Source organism: Molossus molossus, unplaced genomic scaffold, assembly GCF_014108415.1.
Source record: "Molossus molossus isolate mMolMol1 unplaced genomic scaffold, mMolMol1.p scaffold_m16_p_7, whole genome shotgun sequence".
NCBI lineage: Eukaryota > Metazoa > Chordata > Mammalia > Chiroptera > Molossidae > Molossus > Molossus molossus.
The window spans coordinates 32,536,557-32,549,292 of NW_023425401.1; the positions used below are offsets into that span (position 1 = coordinate 32,536,557).

General features: G+C 38.4%; 1 protein-coding gene across 3 annotated transcripts in view; it reads left to right on the forward strand.

The window, feature by feature from the left end:
* SGCE (sarcoglycan epsilon) overlaps positions 1-12,736 on the forward strand; it is a 67,498-nt gene that overhangs the window by 14,204 nt on the left and 40,558 nt on the right. For 2 of the 3 annotated variants that reach the window (XM_036246643.1, XM_036246644.1), the window contains exon 2: positions 11,896-12,018. In XM_036246643.1, the coding sequence (XP_036102536.1) occupies positions 11,896-12,018 (123 nt within the window). Of the gene's footprint in view, positions 1-2,137; positions 2,246-11,895; positions 12,019-12,736 lie in introns of all 3 variants that reach the window. The other variant, XM_036246642.1, reaches the window with a different exon arrangement.

The following is a 12,736-nucleotide window of genomic DNA, read 5'->3' on the forward strand; positions in this document are numbered from 1 at the left end:
CTAAGGTGAGGAGCCCTTTCAACATTAAGTGTCCTTTTCCCCAGCAAATGTTTGTCTTCACTCATCCTCACTGTCTGATTGATGAAGGACTTTCTTTACTTGTGTGTACTTGGTCCCACCCATTCCAGTGTTTCTTGGACTGTGTCTCATCAGTTATGCTCCTTCTCTTTATCCTTTGTCTCTGTCTTACCCCCAGCTTAGCACAAAATCTGTTCCCCACACTAAAATAACCAACCCTACTCTCCACCTCGCTGCACTTCAGTCTACCATGTCATTTCATCTCTGTTTCTCCTTCCCGGCCAGTGTCCTTGAAAGATTAACTGCATTTGCTGTTTCTACATGTTGACCTTTTGCACTTTGGCCTCTGTGCTTACCACTTTATTGGAACTCGACTTTAAAGGGGTCACTGGTGCCCTGGCTGGTTTGGCTCAGCGATTAGAGTGTTGGCCCATGGGTCAGAGACCCGGGTTTAGTTCCTGCTAAGGGCATGTGCCTCGGTTGTAGTTTGTCCCCGGCCCTGGTTGGGGTCATGTGAGTGGCAACCACTCAATGTGTTTCTCTCACGTCGATGTTTCTCTCTCTCTCTCTCTCCCTCCCTTTTCCCCTCCCGCTTTATCTGAAGATACATGCAAAAATGTCCTCAGGTGAGGATAAAATAAAATAAAATAAAATAAAAGAATCACTAGTAACTTCTCATGTTCCACACCTCACAGTCTTTCTCAGGTCTCATCCTCTGACCTTTTTGCTGTAGTTGAGGATGCTGATCACTCTTTCCTTCTGGACATCTCTTCTGTTGACCTATGTGACACTTCAGGCTCCATTGTCCAACCTCTGCTACTGCCTCTTATTTCTGTGCTGACTCACTCTCTGTGTTTGCCATGTAAATGTGTTTATTAGCATGTTCTTCTCCCTTTGCTGTCCCTCCCACTTCTGTTCATTTGTTCTTGCTGTGTTTCAGTCCAAGAGCTAGTACAAAACTATGGGGTACGCTCTGGGGGATTCTTGGACTGAACCCAGAGGAAACATACCTGAGACGCCAGGGGAAGGGAGACCCGATGTTGTAGTTAGGAACTGGTGCCCAAATATCAAGTTTGAAAGGTAAGGATGAAAAATGGGAAAGTAAGCAGTTAGACTGGCAGTTTGAATCATGGGGAAAAGGGTAGAAAAGTGGGTCAAGAGCGTGGATGTATATCTTCTCCAGATCACTTTGTACATGAGAGCCCAGTGGGGATTACTTGGGAGCATGATCTCTTTAAGGAATTGCACTGGGGCTTTGACTTCAACAGCATTTCTCTGGGGCTAGACCTCAAATCTGCATCTGAAGCCCCATTAGATTCTCCTCTGAACCAGGGCTCTATTTCCATCTTCCTCTTAGATGGTTTCCCCTGGATATCTAACTGGCACCCCAAATGTAACATATTCCAACTTAAATTTATTATCGTTATCTTGAAACCAACTCTTTTGGGGGGAGGGGTTCCTTCTATATCACTGTTTTGTCATTCTGGATCAAAAAGGAAAGCCATCTTCGGTCCCCCGTTAGCTCACATCCAGCAATTTCAGAAGTATTCTCAGTGTTATCTCCACAATGGCTTGTAACTGGCCCTCCCGTTACTTCCTCACACCCCAGCTGCTGATTTAGGGGCCGACTGCTACGTGACATCCAGAGCTAGCCCCCTGTTAGGATCCCCTCACCCTGATTCTTTCCACTGCTCTCAGAGTGATGTTTCCAAAACTCAACTGTGAATATAGAAAACACTTCAAACTTATTACAACATTCCTAGCTAGTGATAATTGCTTCCCACTCAGTGTGTTTGTAGCACTTATGCTTTCTACCATTGTGTATATATGCGTGATGATGACATAGATACTATATTATATATTATGTATATATTTTTATACATGAATGATAAATCTGTGTAGATTGTAAGCTCTTTGGCGGGGGGGGTAGGAATTGAGTCTTATTTACTTGCTGTCACCATATAGTCCTTGTATTGACATGAAACAGGCATTCAGTGAATGGAATTAAACAGCTAGCTGGGCTGGAAGGACTTGTTCCCAATTAATAGTAGGTAATCTATGAGAGTCATTTTAATTTAACATTAATTTCATTTCTTGTGCATTTGTTTTATTTGAAAAGCTTTTTTATTAAGCTCTGCTGATGGCATAAATGGAACAGTTAAGTGGAAGACCAAACAGGCCAACAATTTTATTATCAGCAGAAAAATGGCTTCTGGGAAGAAACATGGTGAGTTTAGGTTGTAAATCTAAATCCCCTTTGGCGAGTCTACTTCCAATATTCCTTTTCCTTTCTCAGTCATGTGTGAGTTTTTTAAAAGTCAATCTGAAAAAAATTAAGATTTGTTTTCCTAATCTTCTAAAACTTCTGATTCTCTATGTTCTTAATCCATTATTTTCCAAGTGTTTTTTTCCTTTGCTATAGTTATGGCTTTTTTCTTTTAACTAAAAATAATTATCATGTTTTTAACCTATTGTTGCCCCTTATCCAGTCATTGACTTGCCACTTATAAAAATTGTCCCAGTGTGGTTATTATAACAATTTACTTATAACACTGAAAAACATTAAGAAGTACATTTAACATAAATGATTTTAAAACAGTATTGATATAACCTCAGGAAAAATGGTCATAAAATGTTTTAGCTAATAGTAGATGGTTTTTCGAATGATTTTTGTGCAAAATAATATTGATATGTTTTGCTATTAAATAATTAGATGGCACTTGTTTTGTATTGAAAAGATGACCTGACCTTTGAATGATTTATTGTTGCTCCTACTTTTTTCTTTTACATATAAATATGCCCATCAGCAGTACACCAGGACCTTTGAAATACTGCATTTCATCAGGGAGAAAAAAGACTTACTTAACCAAAATATTAGTTGTGTTCAAAATATCATTTATCATTACGAGTTTCCAGTTAATATATTTTAGACTATTGCCTTTATGATCCCTCTTACACCTCACTCCTCACCACTACCACACATCACTCACACATAGACACACACACACACACACACACACACACAATTTTTACTATATATGGTCACAAACATTAGCAGAATGGTAGCCTGGTTTTCATAACTTTGGGGCAAATAAAGTGTCTATAAACATAATAATTTAAAAATATTTGTAAAAGAACAGTAATTTTGTGAGCTAAAATGGCCTTACTGCCAAATAAAACCTGGGTACCTTATAGGAGTAATTCCTGACTTACTTCATTTTCTTCATACATCCCTCATGGAGGAGTCATTAACTTTTTTCTGGATAGCACCAAATTATTCCTCAGCTGGAATCTTCTATCCCCAGATTTGTTTCATAGTAACACAAAAGTTCTCGATGTCTCCTACCCTGCTTCTTTGAAACAAACCCTCAAACACCTTTGCATTTTTAAGGAATTTCCATTGCTAATATCAATAAGAAAATATGGAGTTCTAGAAATGACTAAATACATCTTGAACCTACTGAGGTGTAACCAGTTCAGGTGAATGCATTCTATTCCTCAGTTACATTTAAATTTATCCTTTAGCTGCTTCTCTCTCTCTGGTCTCCTTGTCCAATTTAAATTGTATCATTATGGTTCTATTATTGAATATCTTATATGGGGAGTGGTAAGGTTCAACTGTGTGAACAGAATTGTTTCTAGTAGCCTAGTTAGCAAGGGCATTTTAAATGCTGCCTCAAATCTGTCAAATGTTCTGTGAGATGTGCTTGACCATGAATCCCAGTCGTCGTCCGTTTTTGATAATTTCAAGAGAGCACAAAAGATTATAAGAGTATTTAAATAGGAAAATGAGTTTACCAATGGTATTTTTCGTGTAATTTTCTTTTTAAACACTGTTGCCATTCTTAATTTTAGTAGTGGGGTGATGCCTTATCAGTAAATAGGATTTTGAGGAATTTAAATGTCTCAAGCCAACACTTTTGGTATAATTCTACCTCGATGCACATGGAGTGGTTGTAAAAATCAGAAAGAACAGTCTAAATATGGATTTTTTTTTTATTCCTGGGGTTGGGGTAGAAGAAGTTAAATTTTACCCCTGGAATAATTTAAATAAAATGGAAGACGCAAATGTTTGTATTACTCACTTATATACTTCACCTAGGTAAACATCTTTAGGTAAGTTGTCTTACTTAGGACAACTCATGTTCTAAAATGGGTTAGCCTTAGGTTTACGGATACACTTTCATTTCTTTTTTTCTTAAGAAAAAAAGATAAAGTCACAATGGTCGTGCACTGATTTTCTAATTATTTTCAACTTAAATGTTAAACTTTAATTGGACATTCATGGAAATGAAATAACACATACTCAAATAGTTTGGTAGAATTCTCCATTGCCATCTTAAAGGAGTCTCCTCCTTAGCTTACTGACAGTCGAGTGCTCTTGGGCTTAAAATGTATTCTTTGCCTCTGAAAATGTCCAAGTCAGGACGAAGGGTCACCACCTTCTAGGAATTCAGACCATCTGCCCCAAACGTGAACTACTCCTTCTAGGCTCTAGCTATGAGGGCTGAGATGTCTCCCTCTGAACTCCAAGTGTTTTTCTTTCTTTCAACAAAATAATCTTGAGGTTTGTTTCTTGAAATTGTTATTGTCAGCTCACTTTTTCCATGGTGACAGTGTAATTATGATAACTTCATGAAATAATAGCATAGCATAAACTGGGGTTATCTGGTCAAATTCTGATTTGTCAGAAAAACCAAAGTTAATTAAGAAAATTAAGGTGTCAGGCAACATAATTAGCTTACTGTAGTGGGTTGTAATAATATAGTATACAGCCACCAAATGTATTACCTTCTTTTTTTTTTTTTAATCCTCACCCGAAGATATTTTTCCATTTTATCTTAAGATAGAGTAGGAGGGGGAGAAAGAAACATTGATGTGAGAGAGACACATTGATCGGTTGCCTCCTGCATAACTCCAACCAGGGCCAGGGTTGAACTGCAGCCGAGGTATGTGCCCCTGACCAGAATCGAACCTGCGACCCTTTGGTCCGAGGGCTGACACTCCAACTACCGAGACAAACCAGCCAGGGCTTACCCTTTGTTTTCAAACAAAACACATGGTTACCTAGATTTAAGTTGTGGCTCTTCCTCTTACTAGTCCAGTAGCCTTGAATCTATCTCGCCTGGGTTCAGTTTTGTTATCTATAAAACGAAAGATTGGACTCTCCAGGAGAGCCAAGGCATGCCAGGGCCAGTTGGTGGTCCATCAGGAATTCCGAGTTAAGCAGAATGCTGCAGCCATGTCCCAGTGGGAAGTAGCATGATGAGCTGTGTCCTAAGAGAGTATTTAGCGTGGCCAGGCAAAGCACTTTTCAACTGCCCCGTTTTAGGAGACTAAGTTTATTGATTACCAATTTGTAATGGTTGGCAACCACTTTCCAACTGACATTTAAGGAAAAAACAGCAAAACAAACACATTATTATTACATGAAAAATCAAGATATTTAACTCCACTTTAGAAAAATGGTTTCGGTAAGTGGCTTTATTTAGGGGGGTTATAAAGAAACCCTCTGCTGTTTGTAGAAAAAGACCCAAGCAGTGGTTTCTCTTCTGCCTCGTGTACAGGGAAATGGCCATATCTCTTAGAAGAAGGAAATTTTAAAAGGCTGTTTAATGCCTTCCCTGTGATGAATTCTACAGCCGAGGCAGGGGCTCTCTGTGACTCAGGGCCAGGGCTGGAGATCGGTAAAGGCAGGGACATGGGGGACATCTGTAATAGTGCCAGCAAGAAAGCCATAAAACAGTAGCTGACCCCCCCCCCAGCCCCCCAAGAAAGGCCTGCTGCACTTTCAGATGGAGTAAACTCCTAGGTGAAGGGCAGACTGCTGAGAAAAGCTTTTGTTTCAAAGCCAAGATTTTTCAAGTTGGGTAGATAAAACAAACATATCTTAGGGAAGAAAGCAGAACAGGTTGTGTACCTGGCTGGATATTGATGTGTCTCAAAATAATTTTCTACAGCAATTATTTCATGTAGTCATTAAAGTTCCATTTGAGTCTAGAAATAACACATTCAAAAACAAATTAGGAAGGAAACCATAAACATATTAGACTGTGAAAACCCTGAAATGGGTTATCTTGATGCAGATATAGCAAATGGACTCATCTCTCGTGATCATTTCTGACGTATTGGTCGCAGCTTCCTGGAGTTGCCGCGTGTACAGGGCTTGGACACTCCTAAAGAGCTTTCCGCTGTGAAAACTATAAAATATAAGACAAGCCTTATTTTTTCTGTCAGTACTTATAATGTTTAATTATCAGGGATCATGTAATTAAATAAGTTTAGTAATTGAATGTTGGGTAGTAATTGTATTTCTTTTAAAAAAATATTCTGATTCTTAACTGTGTATGGTGCCGGTGTCCGTCTGTAAATTTTGAGAAATTGAGATGTCTGGTCATGCAGGCAAAAGTTTATTTTAAAAGCTGTACCAGGTAATTGGCTATTCAACATTACCTTTATATCTTAAACATATTTTATAATCTTCTTCATTATTCTTACCCAATTCTCCCCACCTCCCCCCCAATAATTCTTACTATTAGGACTAGAAACAGTCGGGATAGGACGCATCCACTGTATCATTTAAGTAATTTGCACTCATACAGCACCTTTGTCATGCCTCCCAATGATTAGCTTACATCTTAAAACTCTCTGAGCATGAGAGACAAATTAACAAGATTGAAATGCATTTAGAAACAGACTTTAATTTCTTATTAATACATTACTTGTTAATTATGGTGTGTTATAATCTTAGGCTGATTTAGCTATTGCTAAATGCAATAGATCACTTACTAGATCTCTTTGTTTAAATTATGCAGTATATTTCCCACACATCAAATATGTAAGAAATTATTTTATATAGTGCATCCAATTGATTCATTTTAGTTTGACAGTTCATGTTGACCAAACAGGTGGATTGAATTAAGACCTCCTAGGGTATACTCACTTCTGAATGCATTTAATATGTGGAGTTTACGCTGCCATCTTGACAGTAATTATAATTATTCAGTGAGATAATTATTCAGAAGTATACTGCATCAACTAAGGACCAAGACATGAGCCATAAAAGGGTCTTCAGGTAGCCACAGGAGAAGCTGCAAACACAGGCTCCTGTTTTTCATGCCTGGCGGAGTGTGCGTTAAGGCAGTACCGATTTGTTCCTACGTCCACACGCAAGCCCACCTCATTTGGAAGTCTGCTTTCTAAACCTGCAGCAGATGAAGAGCGGCTAGTCAGAAGGGCTGGAGAAGCTGACATAGGAAACATACTGATGGCAATGAGAAATGACAGCTGACAACTTGTCCTCAGATGAGAAAACAGAAAATCTATAAAACACGCCGCCTTTAAAAACATTAGCTGACCGGGACCTGCTTGCGCTAGTGTGATCAGTAAATGACAAAGCAGCCAAACGGTCCATCAGGGCATCACTGTATAATAGACCTGAGCGTAATAATTGATGTGCCAAATGATGGGCTTCTCCCATGGTGAAAAAGGATCGACCGCTGCATGCTTTAGAAAACCCAGCCCTCTGACATGTTTCTTCCCTGGAAACTAAGATTTTATAATATTCGCTTAAACCATAGAAATTAATAATCAATGATATAAATGGACCCTTGGAAGTGATTAATTTGTTGGTCAGGTAGCAATGAGGGAGAGATGCACATAATAAATACCTAATAAAGGTCACCTGGACATGAATATGAACATTACTTTATGGCTTTCTTCTCAAAGATTTTAGAAGAGAGACAGCTTTAAGATTTAAATGTAATTGGGACTTGGCAGGTCTTACACTCAGCAGCTAGTTATCTTTATAGCCATGTTCTTGTTCTTGGTGATACCGAAAAAAGGTAAGTAGTGTGTGGGTTTTTTGTGGAGAAGGGACTTTGCACCTGCCTGTAAGCCATTAAAAATAAGCACTGTAATAATTGTGAAGTTATGTGCTATAGCTTCCTTAGCAATGAACTACCACAATCCTTTCAAAATTTAATGTTTGCTAAACACCTCCAAATTTGCTTTTGTTTTTAAGTAATTGTAAATAAGCACACTCTCATATTTTTATGATGATGTTGCTCCCGTAGGGAGAAAATGTCAAATGGACTAATAAAAGAAGACAGGATGCTGTTTAGCTAGGGTGAGATCCCACTTTATTGCTATCGCCATCATCATCTGTTCCTTGGTTCTTGGCCCTCTGCTGTAACGTAATATACATTGTTGAGATGGTCTGTAGTTTCTACACCTTACGATGGATATGGCGAAAACAGTTTTGTGAAAAGATTTTGATAGCGTGGTAACAAGGGATATTGGAACTACATTTAGGGAGGGTGAAACAATGACCCTGGCCATGCCCGAATACCCTTTTGCTCTTCTCAACTCAGATATGGAATTTTTCCTGTTTAAAAAATCTGTTATTTATGACTACCTGTGCTCATTTCTTAAATTTGGCAAATCTAGCTACCCTTGCTGTTTGAAGATGGTGTTTTGGACCTCCCTGTGAGTTGTACTTTTGGTTTAATTGTGTTTCCCATTAATGGTGATGGATTTGCACGGATTTAGCCACACAGTGGTTTCCAGTTTCATTTGTATCCAGTGGCATGTGTTTGTAGAGGTAATGGATTTGCAGCTGGAGACTATTGCAAAGCCATGTAATACACAAAGAGTCCAGACCCTGTGACCTCAGCTTGATTAGCATGGCACTGTACGTATGCATATTTCATAGAGTATTAAGATTTTAGTACTGTGGATTGTTCACGTGTTTGAATTTGATTTCCAAGACTAGCTTTTCAAGGAAAACAACGTGCTTCAAGCTTGTTTGTGAATAGTACCTAGACATATAAGAGTACAATGTGTTAACTGCTAATAACAGCCTTTGTGGGTGTTGGTGCAGACCCTATCAGCATTATTTATATAGCTTATGTTTAAAATAAAAGCCTATAACTTTGAATTCTCTATGTCACTTGTTGTTTTCAAAAGTAAGTGAGGTGTAACTACTGCTCAAATAGCCTCTGTTGAGGAGCTATTTGTTTTGCAAGTTAACAAACCAGAAAGGGTAAGGGAAAGGGTGCTTCCCTAAAATGTTGTGAAGGTGCGCATCATTTAAACCGATGCTACGGAAAGGAAGTATTACTTTCACAAACAAAACACAGTGGCTTAGTCATTTTCCATTTCTGAATGATGAATGTGTCACACATCTGTGTCATGTTTTTCTCAAAGTAAATGGCATACTATATACTTAAAGTGAAACAGGCTTTACTGCGGAGTTGCCAAGGTAACTGACCAGCAAGCAGTTCGGCAGATTGCAGAAAGGCAATAGAGTACACGTGAATAAAGAAATGCACGTGTGATCTTCAAACCCAGGAGGGCCGTGCTAGACTGTGGCTTGGCTCTGTAGATGGCAGAAGTGCATTTCATGAAAGCAGGAACTGAGGTAGCTGTTCTATACTTGTCCTTGAAATGAGGTGTTATGGGGTAGCAGGCTCCCTTTCATGGTTCCACTTCAGGATCTGCCAAGGATTTTATAGAAAAAGAATCATTTCAATATTGTGTAATAAGATCAGCCTTTCTTTTTGTTTAGACACCAGCTTTTACCACCTCATGGCAGCCATAACTAAGGGAAACTGTTGGTAATTAGTAATGTAAATGGAGGAGGGTAACATATAAACTGTTATACATATAGGAAAATCTGTTACAAAATTGAAATTTAAATTGAATATTATATATATTTAGTCAATAAACATGAGACCTGTGTTTACCTCTACAGTGTTCTGTATTAGAATGTATTCATCCATTCCCTAGGCATTGGTAAAATTATTCAAATATGCCAAATACCTTCTAGGTGCCAAGAAAATAATGAAGGTAAATAAAATTCAGTGCTGTACTTTAAGGTGTTTTTAATTTCTAGAAAGAATAAGCTGATAAGCTCCAAAGAGATTCCTTTAGATTATTTAAAATATTCCTGTGTTTTGAATGTAAACTCTTTGCACGTAGAATGAAATAACTGCTCAGCAGGAGTTCACAACTCTCCATAATTTGACTCTTCCCAGATTTTCTCCCCCTACCTGAAATATACCCCAAGATCTAGCATCCCTGGTTTAATTCCCTTCCTTGGAAGAACCCCGCAGTATCCCACAGCTGTATCGTGCACATGTGTTCACCACTGCAATGCCCTGATTCCCAATCTCTGAGTTTCAGGATCTTGCTATTATTTGAAAAGCCATATTGAACTCTACTTCTTACATAAATCTTTTCCAGATCTTTCTGTCCTCTGTTGCTCCTCCTCATCTTCCCAGGTATTGCCAGAGCAGTGTATTCCTCTGGGATCATACCAAGTAGGTGGGCTTTGGTCTCCCAAACCAGATGGTGAACTTACAGAAGGCAGGGACTGTGCCTCCTTCATTTCTACGTTCTCCACAGCACCTTGCATTCCAGGGGGTGCTGTGGAATTCAGCTGCTGAAAAGTCTCAAATTCTTACCCTCACAGTTTTCCTATGATTCCTACGCCCGTTTTTCGGAATGGGACCATTGCCACCGGTGAGTAAATTGTTCTGGGGTAGAAGTTGGGTACTCTGAAGGCGGTGGGAAGACTGCTTGTGAATACTCATTCAAAACAGTCAGGAAAGATCGAGTCTCCCCACATACCTAGTTCAGACCTAACTGGCAGCTTCCTCCTCTGTTACAGAGCCTTTGGAGTCGTGTGTTTAATAGTAAAGCTATGGATACGTGAAGCTACAAGCCAAATATTTTAGTTTAGTGTTACATTTTTGGCAGCCATCCACACAACTGCAGGGACAAGTTTTCACAGATAAAGAAACATTTTTGTGGGAGTTCCTATTTTTTTGCTGAAAAATTGACTGTCAGGGATCTTGCTATCCAGAGCTTTTAGTTAGTTGTGAGCCCGGGGTGAGCAGCTTTGGGGTTCTTAAGGTTAATTACTACATTTACAAATCCATCAGTGATTAAGAGAAAGAACTGGCCCGATAGGGTTTATCTGCTTAAAAATTGCAGCCTCTAGCCAGTCAGGAAGATAGAAAACCAAAAGAGATTGTGGAGGTGACAAGGGTAATGGCAGTAATGTGTTGGTGGAGATGCTGATATCAGAGAAAAAACAATAGGTGGAAAACTAATCAAACCAATTTGGTCATTTTAATGTACTTCCATCATATATCTTAAGTAACCAGTAAATCATGGAGTGTGCCCCATTTCACTTAAAGCAATTATTGGCGCTGAATTATATTATGTAATTGTTATCGCTTATTTATGATGCAGGATTATATGGCATGAATTATTAAATGTCAGGATCAGGTAAAATGGAATGAATCATTTCTAGGGGAGAGATGAGAAATAACACTCATAGAAAAAGTATCAGTACATTTTTGTAAGTATATATGAAAGTTGCCTTACATATATTGATGGTATTAAATACTCTCATGTGCTTTGTCTAGCAAACAGTTAATACAGCATTAATTCTAACCATTTAAAAATTACTTTTTATACTTTGCTTTGAAAAAAAAATAAACTAGCAATTCTGTAGCTGGTCAGGTCTCATGATGTATTTTGTTGGTAATGATTTCAATAAAAAGAAGTTACCAAAAAGATGTTATGAATATCTTCATTATTTAATAACAATCTAAAATTTTAAAATGTTCCTAATTTTGTTTACATGGTGTTTTAAAAGTCTCTAAATATGCCACGTTGAAAGAGTTGTTTGATGTTTTGTCCTAAAATCACTTCCCTTTAAAACAAACTTCTTAACAACATCTTGCATGTTGCTTCAGTTTTCCCCGAAACGCCTACACGGTGGGACCCTTCATTACAGTGTACAGTGAATGATCAAAAGCAGGTCTCATGATTTGTCTGTCTCCGATCTTACCTCTTCGCTTTTAGTGTATACCATCTTCTCCAAGGTGCACTCTGATCGCGACGTGTACCCATCTGCTGGTGTCCTCTTTGTTCATGTTTTGGAAAGAGAGTCTTTTAAGGGAGAATTTCCACCTTACCCAAAACCTGGTATGTACTTGGTGGGGGGAAAAAGTGGTTAATTTACTAATTGTTCTTTGTTCATTGTGCATAATTTATATGATGTATGATAAAATATTGTTAACGTTATTTGAAATGGTCTGGGTGTGTGATAAACTGGTTGTTGTAGGATATTTCCCATCAAAAGATTAGAAATTTAATTACAGAAAGAAATAATTTTTGAATTTTGAAGAAAGCATATTTTTGGTTTCCCAGTCTTGAGTTTTGTGCTTCTGACAAAAGATCTACGTATATTTGCGTAGAAATAATTATAGTTGTATAGTTGTTATTTTTCCATATTAAAACTTTGAATCTGTCCTGGCCGGTTTGGCTCAGCGGTTAGAGCATCAGCCTGTGGTCCGGAGAGACCCGGGTTCGGTTCCCGCTAAGGGCATGTACCTCGGTTGCAGTTTGTCCCCGGCCCTGGTTGGGTCGTGAGGGTGGCAGCCACGCGATGTGTCCCTTTCACATCGATGTTTTTCTCTCTCTCCCTCCCACTCTATCTGAACAAAATATCGAAAAATGTCCTCGGGTGAGGATGAAAAAACAAAACAAAAAAACTTTGAATCTTACATAGTACACTGAATTTGTGAAAACTATACATATGTTGAAGAAGAGGATGAATTATGGTATGAGAAAGAGTTATCAGAAAAGCTTTTATATATGAAATACTTTTATATGACTTCATAATAATATAATGAAGTTTAAT